The sequence below is a fragment of the Penicillium malachiteum genome (genome assembly GCF_028827825.1).
Source record: "Penicillium malachiteum strain IBT 17515 chromosome Unknown utg000002l:1.0-8849297.0:1.0-8852440.0, whole genome shotgun sequence".
NCBI classification, from domain to species: Eukaryota; Fungi; Ascomycota; class Eurotiomycetes; order Eurotiales; family Aspergillaceae; genus Penicillium; species Penicillium malachiteum.
This window is the reverse complement of record NW_026643095.1, coordinates 5,420,872-5,439,751: the sequence shown is the minus strand read 5'-3', so window position 1 is coordinate 5,439,751 and position 18,880 is coordinate 5,420,872. Positions and strand designations below refer to the sequence as shown.

The 18,880-nt window shown below is 47.0% G+C and overlaps 8 protein-coding genes across 8 annotated transcripts; 3 read left to right on the top strand and 5 right to left on the bottom strand.

The window, feature by feature from the left end:
- Nucleotides 1-1,464: 1,464 nt before the first annotated feature.
- N7483_005006 (uncharacterized protein) lies at nt 1,465-2,131 on the bottom strand (the record flags this gene model as incomplete). Its single annotated transcript, XM_057088443.1, has 2 exons — nt 1,465-1,533; nt 1,952-2,131. The coding sequence occupies 2 exons, from the start codon at nt 2,129-2,131 to the stop codon at nt 1,465-1,467; spliced, it is 249 nt and encodes an 82-aa protein (XP_056948272.1).
- Nucleotides 2,132-4,142: 2,011 nt separating this feature from the next.
- Nucleotides 4,143-5,469, top strand: N7483_005005 (NADH:flavin oxidoreductase/NADH oxidase; the record flags this gene model as incomplete). The annotated part of the gene is made up of 2 exons (XM_057088442.1): nt 4,143-4,313; nt 4,372-5,469. 2 exons carry the CDS (start codon nt 4,143-4,145, stop codon nt 5,467-5,469), a joined length of 1,269 nt encoding a protein of 422 aa, XP_056948271.1.
- A 905-nt stretch (nt 5,470-6,374) lies between these two features.
- N7483_005004 (uncharacterized protein) lies at nt 6,375-7,843 on the top strand (the record flags this gene model as incomplete). The annotated part of the gene is made up of 4 exons (XM_057088441.1): nt 6,375-6,587; nt 6,656-6,778; nt 6,854-7,327; nt 7,382-7,843. The coding sequence occupies 4 exons, from the start codon at nt 6,375-6,377 to the stop codon at nt 7,841-7,843; spliced, it is 1,272 nt and encodes a 423-aa protein (XP_056948270.1).
- A 217-nt stretch (nt 7,844-8,060) lies between these two features.
- On the bottom strand, nt 8,061-8,878 carry N7483_005003 (uncharacterized protein; the record flags this gene model as incomplete). Its single annotated transcript, XM_057088440.1, has 3 exons — nt 8,061-8,439; nt 8,501-8,730; nt 8,783-8,878. The coding sequence occupies 3 exons, from the start codon at nt 8,876-8,878 to the stop codon at nt 8,061-8,063; spliced, it is 705 nt and encodes a 234-aa protein (XP_056948269.1).
- A 562-nt stretch (nt 8,879-9,440) lies between these two features.
- Nucleotides 9,441-10,812, bottom strand: N7483_005002 (amphiphysin; the record flags this gene model as incomplete). Its single annotated transcript, XM_057088439.1, has 3 exons — nt 9,441-9,463; nt 9,520-10,542; nt 10,629-10,812. The coding sequence occupies 3 exons, from the start codon at nt 10,810-10,812 to the stop codon at nt 9,441-9,443; spliced, it is 1,230 nt and encodes a 409-aa protein (XP_056948268.1).
- An 857-nt stretch (nt 10,813-11,669) lies between these two features.
- Nucleotides 11,670-13,266, top strand: N7483_005001 (IscS subfamily cysteine desulfurase; the record flags this gene model as incomplete). The annotated part of the gene is made up of 2 exons (XM_057088438.1): nt 11,670-12,779; nt 12,844-13,266. The coding sequence occupies 2 exons, from the start codon at nt 11,670-11,672 to the stop codon at nt 13,264-13,266; spliced, it is 1,533 nt and encodes a 510-aa protein (XP_056948267.1).
- A 322-nt stretch (nt 13,267-13,588) lies between these two features.
- Nucleotides 13,589-14,527, bottom strand: N7483_005000 (phytanoyl-CoA dioxygenase family protein; the record flags this gene model as incomplete). The annotated part of the gene is made up of 1 exon (XM_057088437.1): nt 13,589-14,527. One exon carries the CDS (start codon nt 14,525-14,527, stop codon nt 13,589-13,591), a length of 939 nt encoding a protein of 312 aa, XP_056948266.1.
- A 726-nt stretch (nt 14,528-15,253) lies between these two features.
- Nucleotides 15,254-18,047, bottom strand: N7483_004999 (uncharacterized protein; the record flags this gene model as incomplete). The annotated part of the gene is made up of 2 exons (XM_057088436.1): nt 15,254-17,765; nt 17,830-18,047. The coding sequence occupies 2 exons, from the start codon at nt 18,045-18,047 to the stop codon at nt 15,254-15,256; spliced, it is 2,730 nt and encodes a 909-aa protein (XP_056948265.1).
- Nucleotides 18,048-18,880: the final 833 nt, after the last annotated feature.

Below are 18,880 nucleotides of genomic sequence, written 5' to 3'. Positions count from 1 at the left end.
TACGGCATCATGCTTCATACCGGAACCTCGTTACTCCTCTTCTGCGGCTTATTTCACTTCTTCCTTTCACTTTCTGTGATCTAATCTCCCAATTTTCGGTTGTCTCATGACATACCATGCCTTTGAAAAATTCTCAGGCGAAAATAACAAGGTGCTCATTTCCCCGTGGGACTGGTCCTAACATCGGGACACTGTCTATATTGGGAGAGATGATGGGGTGGCGTTGAGGTCTTCTTTTTTCTTTACTCCCTTCTGCATCTTTTATTTGCTTTGATTCCCGACTCACATTCTTGCATGAGCCTACATGAAGGCACAAAGGCGTTCCATATCATTCTACCCTGGTCTCTTTTGCCTTCGTTGGTATTGCCATTAATTCCTTTCTTTTCATGTCTCTACGCATTTATCAGGGGTTTCACATTGCGGGATGAACATCTTATGGCGCAGGCTTTGGGGGTAGGAGGGCACGGTGGACAATACCATCCATGTACATTACATTACATTATCGACAGTTACTAGTATCGAGATCATCTTCACCAACGAAGATTCAATGCCCTGAAATCATTTTCTTCTTCAATCAGTTTGAGGTTGATCCTTCTTCCAGTGTTTCACATGTAGATATCACCTCTGAGTGTGTTCTCAAAGAACTTGAAGTTACTACATCGTAGCAGTAGCTTGAAATTGAGAAGAGAATTACAGTAGACAAGTTAAAATAGTAGCTCGTCCTTCCAAGATTGAAGTTGCCCTTCTATCCACTGGCATCATAATCAAGTGGCAATGGAACATTTGAAGATATTCAAGTTTCTCTATGTGTCCAATTATCTAGTAAAGAATAAATCAAACTTCCTCGCAGTGAATACTCAAAGAGCTATACATCAAGACACTTTCAGAAGCCAATTGATCATGCTGGTCAAAGTTTTGTTGAGATGGGAAAGAGGCACCGATTTCTCGAACATTGCTTGAATTACCAGTGGTTGATCTGTGACTTAAACCCCCATGGATGGGACAATCCGGCAGCGTCATAGAAGTATCAGAGGCCCGGGATTTCCATTTCTCTGTGATATGAGAAACTAAAGGCCAAAGTGGAGCAGCAGCTGAAGCAATTTGAACCAGCCATATTTCCGTGGTGTTGAATATCACCAATGGGATGATTCGATTTAAAGAGTACATGTAAACTGGCATAATGTCATCTCTGTTTCCATCGTTACCTTCTAGGTGACTTACTTGTTCCATGAAGCTGTCCAGCTTCAAGCGCTTTCCCCTATTCCACAACCCGCGCCAATTATCCCAATTCCCATTAAGCATGAGGTTAGAATTTTGATTTTTCGGCGCATCTGTAGCTTCCAGATTATTATGGAAGGATAAAGCGCTAGTATGATATCGGTTGCGGCGCTCTAATCTATCGGCTTTTCTTTAGTTAGATTCCATCTCTAGGCAATGCCTGAGCGGAGACTCAGAAAGATGGATTCATACATCCAGTCCAGACGAACCAAAAGTCGGCTTTCCAATATCCTTTGCAAAGACCATGTGGGAGATCTAAAGATGGGCCGCATTGCAAGAATAGGAATTGGACCATGGTTATGTATGACAGTAACTAAATTCTGATGAGTTGAAGTTATTCAAACGTTGTAAATGTCATGAGTGACTCACATTCAGAGCTAGAGCAGATATTAAGAACCATTTTCCAATCCTATATGATCTGCCTTGAATTTCAATAATGAAGAGAGTTATCCCAATTTTTGAAAATCCAATTGAGATTGCGCCTGTAGCGGCAGTAATTTTCGACAATGTAAGCGAGAGGAATACCCTTGGGAAGTAGGTGCTGTGGATGTATATGATCGTGCTGGCAGTTCCTGTAGACTGTTTTTCATTAGATTCAATTTCCAAGGATTATTTAAATATGAACCTGGTCCAAAATGGCACTGCTGGGGGATAAAATCCTTGGAAAACATACCCGGGAAATACAGGCTGCGATAAGGGGACGTCCACCCTTGTGGACAATCACGAAATATGCGTACAAACGTAGTATAATAAGAGTTGTTGCCGTAAACCCCAGGGATAAGCCAATTCCAATAACGATAGGCCGGTGAATACCAATATAGTCATTCTGCTTCTTGATCGCCTCTGATGTCATTGAAGTCGTCATACTAGCCCCTCGTGAAAGAGAAGTGGTCCATACCGGGGTATATTACAGGCGCATTTAATTGAAATCAGATAGATAACCAGTCTTTTGCTGCTGATATTATCCAACAATGATGCTGGCAAATAGATGATTTTCAGCTGTCAGTGTCATACAAATTCGCTGTCTGCCTGCTGTACAACCTCACTCATAAGTCTGTCTACTAGATATCCTAGGCCAATCTGTGACTTACTTTAGTGAAAGAAACTTTTATTACATTGAAGACAAAGATTGTGTTACTTATAGAAGTAACTAAATGCGAATCATCCAGGGTTCCCATGATAAACTCAAACATTTGAATTAATTAAGCACCCTCTACCCTCTAATGGATCTTCTCTGTGTGGTCTATCCATGTAAATTGACGCATATGAGGAAGACCCAGGAGGCTTTTGCCCCAAAGAGAGCACACTGTGCATTGGAGTCATAGTTTCAGAGAGCAGAGTAGTAAGAAAGGGAGGCCCTGAGACACTACCTCCACTTGGTATAACTGCTTGATATATCCCAGAATGTATAATTCTGAAGCAGAATTCATATAGGTTATTTCAAGTTAGGGGAATGTCAGAGGTTAAACCCCTCCAGGGCTGCAGCACCCTCCTTCAAGGGCTTACTTACTACACATGGATTCCCATTAATGACATCATAGCCTCTCCCCATATTGTATTAGGTATTTATTTATCTGCCCACTAGCAGGACGGCGATAATGACATCTGGAAGCAGTTCTTCTGGACTAGACTGGGAAGAGTGCAACTTGAAGAGCATCGCAACACCCACACATCACTGAAGGCTACCCATTTCGGTGATTGTTGCCAGTGGTTGTGGCGCATCTACCCGAGAGGCAATTCAGCTTTGTTAGGACTCTGGTGAGGCTACACTGTGCTGGTAGCCTGTTACTGCTTCTGAGTCAATATGAAGCTCACATGTGCATGATTAACGAAGTTCCCCACGCACACTACTCAGTGTGGGAGAACTACACTTTGGGAACTCCATGTTAAGGGAAGCGTGAAGGGAAGAGGCTTTAGATAACCTGGCAGAAAGGTATCTAGGCAAACATTTGTGGTCAGTGGCGGTCTGAACTACACACTTATGAGATCAATCACTACCTGCCCTTTGGTTGCCTGTTCTTATCTATAATTTCCCAGCGCCCCCCCCCCCTTCTTGATACGAATCTATCCTCTGTCGATATCACTCCTGTATCCACACTATTGTCTACTAGTAATATACTACTGCTGTATCAACCAAGTACTACTAGTAGTAGTACATTATGTAGTTCAGGCGGACACATGTCTTAGGCCCTCTCTGATCTCACATAACCTTGGAAGTTGTCTTAAAGCACTGGCACCACAAATCCAACTGGCGGTCAATATAGGAATATAGATTCCGGAGTCCTGCTTTATTACTCAGAGGAATATAGATTCCGGAGTCTTCCTTTATTCAGCATGCAATTCTATGTGGGTCTATAATGTGGATGTTGACCATTCAAATGGTTGTCGGTAAGGGATTGCACCGAAAAGTGCACAGCCTCGGAGACATTTGCCACGCCACATCCTGCATTACTCCAATATCAGATCAGGATTGTCTGCAGGGACAACTTTAAAAAATGATAATTTCAATGCATAAGCCCCTTGAATAAACCACATGTTAGGTTAAAAATATCCTATTAGAGCACAAATTCTCTCACTTCGACCTTCCATTCAAATGTTCTTACCCCATTCTTAATATCTTAGAAATCAATTCTTGCGTCAATTAATTGCGGGGACAAGTTGAAGTGGATTCATTGTTCTTTAACCGAAAAGTTTTTTTTTCTTAAACAGATTAGAAATCACTAGCGGAGACTAGTATACATCTGGGAGCATAGAGAATAGATCTCCAAATCTCTGGAAACTTAAATAGAACTTCATTTCTCCTATCGATTCTTCCATTAATCATAAAAATTTGCTTTTTTTTGTCATTTTATATAACATTCACCATGACTTGGCCTGATGTCCCTACCAAGCCCGCTGAGGGCATCTCCTACTACACACCAGCTCAGGATCCCCCTGCTGGTACTGCTCGTAACCCTCAGACTAGCGGAAAGGCCATTCCTAAGCTTTTCCAGCCTCTGACCATTCGAGGAATGACTTTCCAAAACCGTCTGGGTGTAAGTTCAAGTTTCTCTGTGGATGGTGTCGCGTCAAATTTACTTATGAACATCACAGGTTGCCCCAATGTGTCAATACAGTGCCGAAGATGGCCACATGACTGCCTGGCACATGGCTCACTATGGTGGTATCGCCATGCGTGGTCCCGGTATGATCATCATTGAAGCCACTGGCGTTGCTCCCGAGGGCCGCATCACTCCCGGTTGTGTGGGTCTGTGGAAGGACTCTCAGATCAAGGGCCTGAAAGATGTTGTCGAGTTCGCTCACAGCCAGGGCCAGAAGATTGGTATCCAGTTGGGTCACGCTGGTCGCAAGGCCTCAACTGTTCCTCCCTGGCTCGGCGGTGTGACTGCTACCAACGCCGTTGGTGGCTGGACCGATAACGTCAAGGGTCCTAGTGCTATTCCCTTCGCTGATGGTGACATTGTCCCCAAGGCCATGACTCTGGAGGATATCCAGGAAGTTAAGGATCTCTGGGTTGCCTCCGTTAAGCGTGCTCTCGCCGCTGGTATTGATTTCATTGAGATCCACAATGCCCACGGATACTTGCTGTCTTCTTTCCTGAGCCCCTCATCTAACCAGCGTACAGATCAGTACGGTGGTAGCTTCGAGAACCGCATTCGTCTCTCTCTGGAGATTGCTCAGTTGACCCGTGAGACCGTCGGTGATAATATCCCCGTCTTCCTGCGCGTCTCTGCTACCGACTGGCTGGAGACTAGCATGCCCGAGGAGAAGGGCTGGAAGCTGGAGGACACAGTTGAGTTTGCTAAGGCTCTTACTGAGCAGGGTGCTATCGATCTGATTGATATCAGCACCGGTGGTGTGCACGTCGCTCAGAAGGTGGCTGGTGGTGTTGCATTCCAGACCCCCTTCGCTACCGCTGTGAAGAAGGCCGTTGGTGATAAGATGCTGGTTTCCGCTGTGGGTACCATCAACAACGGAACTCTCGCTGAGAAGATCCTGAACGAGGAGGGCCTCGATTTGATCCTGGTTGGTCGTGCTTTCCAGCGTGACAGTGGTTTGGCCTGGGCTTTTGCTAAGGATCTGGATGTGGAGATTGCCATGGCTGGTCAGATCCGCTGGGGATTCACAAGCTTCCGTAATGCGTCGGAGTATATTCAGCCTAACTCGATGAAGGCTTGTATCTTTGATTAGATGTTTGATGAATTGTTGCATGGCATATGGATATAGAACAGCATGATAGAAATGATATGATTCATGATTTTAAGTTTGCAAGCCACGCTGAGCTGTAGGGCTGATTCCTGAAAAGGTATCAGTGAATGAAGATCTTAGAGCGTTGGGAGTTTCCATCCAAAGAAAGTGACAAAAAAAAGAACTAAAATTTGTTGAGAGCCTTGAAAGCCGTACATACCTAGTGCAGGTAGAATCTATCCCTCGTATTTCCATGTTAATCAATGCCAATTTTATTCTCGTATAGCGTTAAAGAACTAGCTCTAGAGGCTGAAGTTAATTTGGCCGGATCCTTGGAACTGGTCATATGGAGCCTCACTTCTATAGTAATTATCGAGTCATTGAACTAGTGACAGTTAAGTGACACAGAAAACCCCTGAAAAAAAGCAAATATTGTAAGTGACGGGGATCTCCATAAAGACAGCGGAATATTTTCTTTGACAGGTGTCAGGCTCTACTAGTAGATTCAAGATCCAGATATCGGGTTGACATGGATGTCAGATGACGTAAATTTGGGGGCCATCCTCTTATTATATCCTAATGTGGATATACTAGGTGTTCTCACTGTGGATTTCTAGATGAAAGGAATATTCTACGGGCCTTCTCTTCGATGCGGGGGGGGAGGGCGGGGGCCAAAGTCAAACAGGATTCATACGAGGTAAACGATGATTTTGCCTGAAAATTGCCTGATGTGGTCAATGCACTTTGTTGTCCCCTTACACCGCATGAATACTTCTCCCTTTCCCCATATTCTCCCTATACCTCTTCAATATTCGATTGTTGAAGTAATTGGCAGTCCAATTACTTCACGGATGCATTGGTTACGGTGGTTGGTTTAGGATTTCGAGAGGTCTGGCTGGCAGAAAGATATGGCATATACAGATCAATATGTGCCCAAAGAGGGAAGCCAGGAGTACAAAGAGCAGATGAATCATTGGGATGAGGACCGCAGGCCACAACAATACGCAGCTATTGCTATAACGACATTTGTGGCTACTGTTGCAGTCATTTCTCGACTCTATGCTCAGCGTACATACAGGAGAGGATGGGGAGTCGACGATGCTTTCATTCTTGTCGCCTTGGTATGTGTGTCTAGCAACATTAAAGTGTTGAGAGTTCTAGATATATGGAAAGCTAACACTCTCGTCAGCTCATTTTATATGCAGAGTTCATCGCCTCTGTTCTGGTCTTGAATAATGGAGCTGGTCTCCATCAGGTTCGAGTTCTCTCGGAGGACACTAACTCACCTCATGGGCTTCAAAATATCTACCATGTAAGACAGTATACAGGATCCATATATCTTCACTGTTCTGACCTGTGAAAAAACATCTAACAAATATTGATATAGAATTATTGGATCGTTGCTCTTCTTTGGGCACCCGGAGTGACCTACATCAAACTTTCCATCCTTTTCTTATATCGACGTCTACTCTTCGTCCAGCAACGCTGGTTTCATGTTGCCTTATGGGTTAACGTACTCTACGCACTTGCGCTGGGAATCGCCTCTCTACTCCTCACCGTTCTTCAGTGCTCGCCGGTCGACTACTACTGGACACGTTATGTTGCTTATTACGGATATGCGTCGCCGAGCGGAAAGTGTTTGTTGAACATGCGTGAATATCTGGGCTTGCTTCAGATTCTGAGTACAGCATCAGATGTGGTTATCCTGTTGCTTCCAGTACCCATAATTTGGAACCTCATCATGCCACGATCACAGAAATTTGCAATTTCTGGTGTTTTCTTCCTTGGTGCTCTCGCTATCGCCTGCGGTGCTGTGAGAATTGGAATGATCTTCACGACAAATAATACTGAAGATGGGACGGTATGTAATCTTTCTCTTCAGGCCATGATGAACACAGAATCTAACTTAGTACAGTGGGTTAATATCAACACTGTCACTTTTACAGTCGTGGAAGCAGCAATGGGAATTATCTGTGCCAGTCTTCCATCATCCGCACCATTGTTCTCTCATATTCTCAAGAAATTAGGACTCAGGAACGAGGACCCAGAACGTTTAGATGGAGGTTTAATCTCCGACCCACCCATAATCCCTAGTCAAGAGGTTGGATCGTTCGTGAGGATCCCAAGTCCGAATCCAAGACTTGTGGTCAAGCAGAACTCTTTTCATGAACTCTTTACTCCTGAGAAGAGGGCTCTGGCGCTGGTATGGTCGCCAAATGGAGAAGGAAACCGAGAAAGTTATGTGTCTCAGGTTGAGCAGCCTGAGAATGGAATCCTGGTGCGCAATAAGATTGAGTTTTCTTCGAACAGACGCACGGGTTCTGGAAAATCTATAGAGCTGTCAGTTAGGACGACGAAACAAGCTCTCAAGGTTTGAGCTTAGATAGACTCAGCGTCATCATTTCTACTATGAATGAATATAATGAATTTTTACTTCGAAGGTTGGTAAAGTATTGGAAGTAAATAGCGGGAGAGCACATATGTAATATATTTAGTAAAACATATTAAAAAGGAGTTATAATCGCTCCAGGTCAACACTAGAGTATCAACTCCTATACCTTGCACCATCACGGTGCTCTCGTCAGACAAGCCATTTACAGATCCGCGATCGTAACCCAATCACTAGTATCCTGTCCAGCCCAATCAGCAATCCTCTTACCCGACAGGATGACTTTAGTCAGATCATCATCACTAATACCATGGTTCCTTAAACCAATCAAGTGTCGTTTCGAAGTACCCTGGAGTCCCATACAAGCCATAAACGGGATCGTCATCAGCGAGGTCTCCTGATGATTGATGACACTCTCATCAGATAAGAACATCCCATAGATGATACTATCAGATGCCCAAGTAAAGTCTGCACTGAAACTACCGCAGCTTGCCATGATGTTATTGTATCCATCTTCTCCATAGAGCTTGTAACAGAGTTCTCGGCCTCGGGCGTTTATCTCGGGTGATACGGTGACTCCTTCTCTATTAAAGATTAGTCTTTGATTATGCTGAAGACTCCAGTTTAGAGAATTAAGATACTTACCTGGTGAAGGATGGGTCTGCATCTTCTGATATCTCAATTTGAGCGAGAGTCAAAACGGCAGTAATGACTTTTGGAATGCCGATTATAATCCATTGCTTGAGCATTTGCTCTCGGAGACGACGACTTAGAACTCTTCTTTGATCGGATGTTGACCATTCTGGTTGGGAAATTAGGAAGTCGTAGAGATGTGTGATATTTGTTGGATTTGAGGCCGTAATCAGGGCAGAGGCCTGGCATGGATTAGAAATTTGGGTACTTCCAATCCATGAATGAAGAACTCACGCTTAGTATGTACCAGCCATGCTCACTTATGGAGCTGGGAAATTCCTTCTTGATTGTTTCAAATAGTCCTGGAAGTTTTGTGGTGTCGGGGGCCATTGTGATTGCGTCTTGCTTGCGGAGGAGTAAGAACTGGAGTATTCTATTGATTACAGTTTACAATAACAAATCTTGGGTTGAGAAGAATGGATTTTTATAAAATGTACAGAAAATTCCACGAGTCCATCTGATGCCCCTCACTATGATTGTTCTTCTAAGCCTTGGTCTGATCATCGTTAGTTGCGCGCGTTTCCGCTTGAAGTGATATCATTTACTCTATAGGGAAAGTTTCAAACAGCGATCTTCCACCTAGATTGTGGCTTAGTATAAGATCAATGATAGGCTTGATCAGATACGCTAAACTGTAGTGCTATGTGCTATCCCCGCTAGTGTAGGGGCCAAAAGCCACCGACTTTTAGCAAATTTGAAAGATCACAAGACCATGAATAGTTTCATAGTATGAGTAGCATTTATACCACCAAAATATTACAATTCCATAGCTGAAGTTAGCGAGTGGTTCAGAAACGAAGGTTATTTGCACAAACGCTCTATGTGTAAGGCCGAATACGCCAGAGCATGGAAAGAAGACAAAACGGAGCTCATGAATAACAATAAATCAATGCTAATTCAGTTGCACATAGTTGGCTATTGGTCAAGAGTTAGTAAAATGATAAAGAATGGATGCTTAAGTGGGAACTTACCAGGAAATTGGCCCTCCCGGCCACCGGTCTTGCCAGTCCACCATTCATTGGTGTTATCAGTTCGGTGGGTAATTTCAATCACATCACCGGCTGAGAATCCGAGGTCTCCATGAGCCTGGGCTTCGTAATCATACAAGGCGGTGACGGTTTCCACCTGCTTGCTAAGGTGAGAAGGCTTTGCCCTCGGGGGTGGTGGAGCGGGCTTGCTCTTAGCAGCTGAGGAGAAGCTGCCTGTAGGACTAGGAGTGGCACCAGCTGAGTATGGTGGTGGAGGGTGTTCGTCGACGTTGGAGGAGGATCGCCCACGGTTGATAGATCCCTTGGTTTCAGCCAGCTTGGGGTTTAGTCGGGTGGAGTTAGAGCGGCGGGCACCCTGGGTCTTATAATGCACGATCGTAAGAGCTTCGGCCCGTTCTTGCACATCGCCACGCTTTTGTTCAAAAGCCTCCTCCACATCCATGTCGAGGTTGAAGTAGCTGATATGCATGCCCTGCATCTTGTCGTGGAGGGTGTAGAAGACATTCAGCTGCATGTAGTAGAAGGATTGAAACAGCGGGCGAATAAATTCTGCCTCGAGTTGGAAAAGCTTCGGTAATTCATCCTTCAGCAGGTCGTTGTAATGATTGTAGTCCAGCGTCGCCTGCTCAACATCGTTTTCCGCCTTGTATAGGGCCTTCTCATCCTTGAGGGATTTGTCCTTTTTATCCTCCAGCTTCTTGAGCGTTGCGCGGTGGCGATCGTAATCCAGCTTCTTATGATCACGCTTGACAGCGACCTTGCGGATGACCTTGATGACCTCCAGCAGCTGGTCGGCAGGGCTGATGACTCGGCTCTCGATCATCTCCAACTCGGGCACGAGGGCTTCCTGCAGATCCCGCACGATCGCCTCGTACTCCTCACATGCTTGGATACCTGCAGTATTGCCCTCGTCCTCAAATGAGTTAGGATCGGAGGCACGGCCAGAGATGGGTTTGTAGACTTCGGCGATTCCTTTGGAGAATTCGATCTGGTGACTTAGCATGCCTGGCAACAAAAAGCCGAGTCAGTATTTGTTCGAGAATAGGAGACCACTCCGGTCGGCCGGGTAGCTCGGAAAGAACCTCACTCACCATTAATGGCTTCAAAGTATTTCTTAGACTCATCATGGAGTTTCTTTGTCTCCTTCTCAAGCTCCTGGAACCGACGCTCGGAGTCGGTATACACAGCATCTTTGGTGTGTTCACCAATATTGAATTTGAGCTTGAACTGCTGTGGCGCACGGGCGATGCTTTTGGAGAACCCCTTAAAACTCATCTCGGGCAACTTTTTCAGGCGTGAGTGAGAGTAGAAATATGAAATTGGGAAGGAAAGAGTTACAGAAGAAGAGAAAGACCAAGGCGGGGTGGTTCCTTTTCCGTTCTTCACCTATGACATAAGACTTCTCACACCTACACGCGGAGAGATTGTGGCTGTACCTGACTTCTACCCTATGTCACCATACTAAATTCAGTCATTCAAACCCGGATTTGGACCTATATATGGGGCCACTTAGGCTTGGCTCAGGAGCCGGTTTTATTGCTACCTATCAGAATTATTACTATCGAATCTTATTAGAGTAGGCGTCGCAAGGCTCCAGAATTCTGGACTCGGGTACTGACGCTGGTGGAACTATGGTCCTTAGTTCCACAGGATGATCACCGTTCTTTCGCCAGCCCTATGAGTATTGCCTGAAACACGGTATAAATTGTGGCTGAGAGGGTTTAGGTGGCTGTGATCGTATACACTAGATCGATCCGGGGTTCCTGGGTGAGATTTGTCAGAAGGCTCTGTAGTAAGCTCAAGTGCTTCCTCGGTGAATGATATGACCAAAAAGAGGCACGGGAAATCATGAAAGAGAAGAAGTGACTCGAGATCTTTTCTCTTACTTTTCATTTTTCAATTCAATTATTTAATTATTAATCAAGATCAATAGCCTATTCTAAGAAATCTACATGTAGTTCAAAGTGAGAATAATCGGAATTTAGTATGCCTCAGGCATCACGGACATCACGGAGAAACCTGGGGTCCGAGATGACCTCAATAGGGAATTTCCCGAGATAACGGGAATGTCAACGGCGAACGTCCTTACTTCCCACTTCACATTGGATGGTCTTTTTTCCATCATCGCCATAATGCCTGCTACTACTCCCGCCGCTTGGAGACAGGCCTCTCGCGCCTGCGCCAGGCGCCTATCATCCCAAGGTGCTTGGGCTGTTCCTCGCCGTGTTCCTTTCGCCGGTGCCCGCGGCGTTCGTTCTTATGTCACCGAGACCAAGGCCGACCATGCTCAAGTCAACGTCGAAACCGCCATCAAGGAGGAACAAAAGTCGTTTATGAAGAAGGCTGGAGTTGCCCCTGGTGCTGTTAAATTGCCTGGCACTCCTGCCTCTGCCGACGCTGCCATGAGTCCCGCCGCTGCTGTTCTCAAGCAGGCGACTGTTATGGACCAGGGAACCCGCCCTATTTACCTCGATATGCAAGCTACCACCCCCCTTGATCCCCGCGTTCTCGATGCTATGCTGCCATACCTTACCGGAATCTACGGAAACCCCCACTCGCGAACACACGCCTACGGTTGGGAATCGGAGAAGGCTGTCGAAGAGGCCCGTGAACATATCGCCAAGCTGATCGGTGCCGACCCCAAGGAGATCATTTTTACCAGCGGTGCCACAGAGAGTAACAACATGAGTTTGAAAGGTGTGGCCCGTTTCTTTGGACGTTCCGGAAAGAAGAACCACATCATCACTACTCAGACTGAGCACAAGTGTGTCCTTGACAGCTGCCGTCACTTGCAGGATGAAGGCTTTGAGGTCACCTACCTGCCAGTCCAGAACAACGGTCTCATTCGTATGGAAGATCTGGAGGCTGCTATGCGTCCCGAGACCGCCATTGTCAGTGTCATGGCTGTCAACAACGAGATTGGTGTGATTCAGCCCTTGGAGGAGATCGGCCGTCTCTGTCGATCTAAGAAGGTCTTCTTCCACACCGATGGTGCTCAGGCTGTCGGCAAGATTCCTCTTGATGTGAACAAGCTCAACATTGATTTGATGTCCCTTTCCAGCCACAAGATTTACGGCCCCAAGGGTGTTGGAGCTTGCTACGTGCGTCGTCGCCCTCGTGTTCGTCTCGATCCCCTCATCACCGGTGGAGGTCAGGAGCGTGGTCTGCGCAGCGGTACCTTGGCTCCTCATCTGGCTGTTGGATTTGGTGAGGCCTGTCGCCTTGCTCTTCAAGATATGGAGGTAAGAAACAATCTAAGTGTTATTCGCAGACATCGTGAGCTGGAAGCTAACATTCTTGTTTTAGTATGACACAAAGCACGTGGAGCGCCTCTCAAAGCGTCTGAGCACCGCCTTGCTGTCCATGGAACACACCACCCTCAACGGTGACCATGAGCACCACTACCCTGGCTGCGTGAACATCTCATTTGCCTACGTGGAGGGTGAGTCCCTGCTGATGGCCCTGAAGGACATTGCCCTGTCTTCCGGTAGTGCCTGTACTTCAGCCTCTTTGGAGCCCAGCTACGTTCTGCGCGCCCTGGGTAGCAGTGATGAGAGTGCCCACAGCAGTATTCGATTCGGTATTGGTCGTTTTACCTCTGACTCTGAGATTGACTACGTTATCAAGGCTGTCCAGGAGCGTGTAGACTTCTTGCGTGAGCTCAGCCCGCTCTGGGAGCTTGTGCAGGAGGGTATTGACCTGAACACAATCGAGTGGAGCCAGCACTAAATCCATTCGTTTATCTCTATTTGGCATTAATACGTTCGCTGGAGAACTAAAATACATTTTAACCTTACGGGACGGCGTTAAATTTTTGATGTAACAACAATTGATGTACAGAATGCAAATACTCCCTTCTGATAGTATTTTTCTTGTATCTTTTTTTTTTACTGGTAGCATGAAGTAGTATCCAAACCTATCAAGTAATAGTAGAGACTCGGACCAGGCTTTGTGCATTTTGTCCTATTCATACTAGTGGAAGATACCCTCAATTCGCACTAGTAAGCTCGCAAGTATATACATTCGAGGTCAACTTCAAGTTGATCAGCAATCATTGAAACAGCTTTGAGAAACCCTCCTTAGGAGGCTGCAACCAATTCCGCTCATCATACTTCCACCCATCTGCGCCCTCAATAACATGGAAGGTATAAGCATAGCGACTACGCTCGCTAGTGTTCTTCTCACTCTTATGCAAGACGTTTCCATGAATAAGCACCAACGAACCCGCCTCAACATTCAAAATCTCCAGGTCCTCCTCAGTCGGGTCAGAAACCTTCTCCTCATCCATACCCTTGGGCAAGCTGGGTCCCTGATTCTCAATAAACTCTGTTCCAGGCACACCTCCACTCTTCCTCACAAACCGTCTCTTAATGTGACCGCCCTTCGCTCCCTTATGCGATCCCTTAATCATTCCCAACGTCCCGTTTCCAGGTCCCGCATCCTGAAGCGCATACCACCAACCAACAGCAGAAGGCGGGTCGGTATACAAGAACTCAGAATCCTGGTGGGAGGGCACAGCACCACCAATTGAGGGCTGTTTACAGATAAGCATACTCTGCAGAACGCGAGGATCGACGAAACCCAATGAGCGTGCAACAGCGGCATTGCGCTCATTCAGCGAGACGGCCTTGAAGGGCTCGGAAAGGCTGTGCAATGAGTGACCGATCTTGTTAACAGCGAGGTTCTTTGGCTTCAGTAGAGCCGCACGACCGGTCAAGGGATCGGGTTCTTGGGTGAACGCATTGGGCTCGAAGAAGAATCGGATCTTGTCGCCGGAGCTTAGGAAGTAGTCGTCGCCCACATGATCGGTTGTGTCGTCGTCGCCAGTTGTAAATTGGGTCAATGGGTGCGTGTCCAGATCGAAGTCGTTTAACAGAGTGTTTGTCTCTGTGAGGAGGGAGGTGACTTCCGTGGAGCTGAGGTACTCAGGGAGAACTAAGTAGCCGTTCTCGTGGAAGGAAGCTACTTGGGCTTCTGTGAGGCCGGACATCTTGGTCGCTTGTAATTTAGAGCTTTCAAGGTGTGAGTAATGCTGAGGGGTAAGAGACTCGGAATCGAGGGGTACAGACAGAATTATGTACTTCTGTATTTGCGGGATGGAGGTTTTTTCATTAAAAGGCGGGGGTGATAAGCGATATGGATATATTGCGGGATTGGTCATTAGCCCCGGAAATGAATATTGCTTAGCATTAATCGGAGAAGACCGCCGCTTAATTAGTTGACAAGATCGATCAAGATTGGTGCATTCAGTTTTCCTTACGTACTACACAGTCTGCTATATCACCTGCTAAGAAGACTATCTACGCCACAAATGAAATCCCTGCTTCTAGCCGCAAACTAGTTGCGTATACTCCGTATTATCACTGTACCTCGGCAGGAGTGTACCCACTAAGGCCGACGGAGATGCGGTCGGCAGTAGTAAAGAACCTTGGAAGTTATTCAATCTCAAATCAGAGTCAGGTATCATTCTTTCAATGTTAAAACCAATGGAAATTCTTATGTAAACCACATGATAGAAGTGCAAAAGGGAAGTGAAAAGATGAGACATCTAGAAGAAATAAAATCAAAACGCCGCCATGCCGGATATCCAATTGTAAACCAAAATGCATGTTAAATCATGTCCATAAAGCCCGGGTTATAAGAATAAAGGTGACCGACAACACCACCCCAGATGGAAAACACATATGTGTACATAGAATCATCAATTTGCAATCTTTCAGCTCGCATATCCCATACTTGCTGATGAACGGGGAGGAACATATCTCCGAACAGCACGACTTGGGCTGCAGCTAGCAGAGCCGATGTCGATGGTCTTGAGCTCCCGACTCAACGCATCCATACCAGGATTTCCGGTGCTAGGATTAGCAGCCACAACAGGATAACTTGGAGAGGCCTGTGAGATAGGGACCTTGGACGGAATCGGTGGACTTGGGTTATAGTCATACAACGGGGAGCGAGAGCCAGGAGACGGTGAAACAGAGCCACGAGAAGAGCGAGGACGATCGGTTGACGTTGGTGTATTGTAACCCCGAGGCTGTGTGTAACCACCATAGCTATCATAACCGCGCGGCGGGGTGCCAGGGTCCGGACTAGGTTGGCCATAGCTTGGTGGTAACCTCTTTCGGTCTGAGCTGTACGAGCTAGTCGTTTCTGTTCTGAAGCCTACACGCGGTGGACCAGAACTGCGAGAAGATGCATCATTGCCTCGGGAAGTGGGCCGAGGGTTATGCTTGAAGCGAATAATCACCTCTGGTTTGCTGCGGTTCTTTCGTTCGGGTTCAGGTGCCCATGTGTCTGTGGGAAGATGATCTGAAGGATCGATCTCACGACCATCATCACCAATAATAGGCGCCAAGTCTCGGCTGGGCTCAATCTCTGCACGGATTGCAGCATCCCTGGCCTGGCCTGGTGAGTCGTATGCAGGTGTAGGATCTCTGTTTGTGGCTGAGCGCGAAGCATGAGGATTGAACGAGTTGTAGGAGTCAGGCGAAAATGGGATTGAAGATCCGCGCTCACGACCACTCGATATTGAAGGTCGAGGACTAACCGATTTCCGTACTATCATGCGATTGTCGGGACTGGCTGATGGTCCGCGACTGGAAGTTGGCCTTTCATCGATAGGGCGTGGTGATGTACGCATAGAATATACGGAAGGTTCGTAAGTCGCTGGTGGTGGTTGCGCCGACTTGGATACAGGCACGAGAGCTCCAGGTCCCGGCGCCTGGGAAAGCATCATCTCATCATCAAAATGAGCACTCCGTCTCCGGCCATTTCGGTCATTGAAGTTGGGCAACTCCTCAGGTTCATACCCGGGAACGAGACTAGTGGGCATGGAGGAGACATTGCTGTGACCGGGAGAATAGGGCTGATACGGTGATGGTAGCTCTTTGACTGGCGGTGGAGGAGGTTGGGTGGGCTGTACCATCCGAGGGTCTACTCTAGACTCCCTCCTAGGCTCCATCCGAGAGTCCATCCTGGGTTCTCCCCTGGGCTCCATCCGGGGTTGTGCCATTTGAGATCGATGAGCAGGGGGCGGAGGAGGAGGGCCATCTTCGTCTTCATCTTCCACGCGCGGCTGCATTGTGGCGTATTCTGGATGATAGACGTCACGGGGATCATGATGCATTGTTTGTAAAGCTCTCATGTCATGGGGTTGGTAACGAGGTTCGTCCGCTGGCCCCGAGGAGGAGCTTGGACGTGAGAAAGCCAGGGGTGCTGGTTCATCCATATACGCCGATTGACGTGGAGTAAATGTTGACACCGGCCCGAAAGACATCGGAGGTGCTGTATATTGGGGTGAAAGTGGACTGTAGATTTCTTCGTCTTGTTGGCTTTGCTTGTACGGCGCCCTCCCACGCCTCTCCATCTCATAAGAAGGCTCATGAGGCGCTGGCACTGGCGCTGGCGCAGGAGCTGGCCGGTACTCGCGTGGATGAGGTTGATCATAATCATAATCAGAATGACTGCGTGGCTGCAATGGACGCGGATCATATGCGGGTTCTGGGTTCTCATAATTGGCGTAGGCTACTGTTTCATGGGTGTTTCGCCTCATAGAACCAGCTGGAGGGAGGGCAGGAGCTGGGGGTTCATATTCGCGTTGATAACTTTCATGAGTTTCATATGCTCGAGGTTGAGATTGAGGCTGAGGCTGGACGTTATAGTGTGGATCATAGGTAGGCTCCGAATGGTGTCTTGGCAGATATGGCTGGACGGGTTCTGGCGCCACAGGCATTGTCATCACAGGCATGTTTTGAACCTGATCGCGGATGGATCGTGAAGGTGTTGGGTGATGTAATGGAGCAGAAACTTGTGGTTGCTCTGGGAGGATGTGCTGAGGAGGTGCTGTTGGTAGACTGGCTGGCAAGGGCCGTCGCTTGACGGCATTCAATTGCCTGGGACCTGACAGACCAGAGCTCGATGTGCTGGCAGTTGGTGTTATTGGTTTACCATGGACTCTGTCTGCCGCTTCTCTTCGTTTCCCAATAACTGCCTCATCTTGTTGTCGAGTATCGTAATACGTCATCTCAATTCGAACCTCGCCGGAATATTTGCCCTTTGACTGCAATGGGTGCCAGTGGTCGTCCTGACTACCTCCTGGGATGATCAGGTTGGTCAAATCAATCCAAGTCTCTCCAATCAGGTCAGTCTTTTTGTCGTCATTGAAGACTGACACCTTGAGTTTGTAGTAATCGGGAGATTCGTGCACTGTGAATCGAAGTTCGTGATCCCTGTTGTGATCTGTTAGTCTTCTGTGGTTTGTTGTAGCGGGTTACTCTCACTTTGTCCACGTACCATCTGGGTGTTTGTCCACCACGTAAATCTGTTGGTGTTTTCTTTGCTTCCTTACCCAGTCTTGCTGCGCAATATGGATTTTGTTTGCTCATTTTGCTCCGATTAGGCAAATTCTTCGCTCTATCAACGATGGCCACCAGAGTACCAATCTGGGGACCATCAACTGACATGTCTGCAAAGATGCCTGCTGCATGGCTGCCCTTGAATGTTTTAGCCATGATGAACAAGCGTTATAGGGTCTACTTGGAGCATGAGAGACCGAGGAGAAAAAAGAAAAAAGGAAAGGGGGGGGAAATTCGAGCATGATAAAAAGCCCACTTGGGAATGTTCGATGTGGTATTACTGGGGGCTGGGGGCGGGTCTTGAAGCATCGTGATTGGTTAGTTCCCCTGAAATGATCGTGTTGTATCAGGTCGATCCTGGCAATGTGACAATACCATACCATATTTAAATTACTCCGATAGACACGGGGTTATCGAGATCGTCGCCCTAGGGAAGTATACGCAATCAATCTCTATTACATGATGCTTCACTAATCTATCCAGCATCTATAAATTAAGAGGCAAAATCCTCTATATATTGCATCTCCATTCTCATTTATCAACTCATCCAACCCGATCGCAAAGTCCAGACTCCAAGTGGAGCTGCATCGTCAGCTCCGATCAGTTCTCCCAGCCACCATGATCCACCGATCAATGCATTCCTGCTGTGCCCAGGGGGAAAGCCAGACAAGCGGTGCAACGATTGGTGACGGAGCTCTCGCATGATCGTCATCCTTTTGTATCTGAATCCTGTTTCAAAGGTGTCCTCACAGCTGTCAAGGCGCGGCCCTCCCCACTTCGACGGTTAAGCAGCTGCACCCCACCTCGATATGAGATTGCTATGGCGACGGGCAAAACCTATTGATTGGGCTTGACCGCATCTGATGTTCGTCTCTAGCATATGCATAGTACTTTTTTTTTTTCTTCTACCCAGCAAATTTGTTTCAGGTTTTACGGAGTACATAACCTCGCTACCCCGTACATCCAGATGTCGGTAAGACATATCTGAA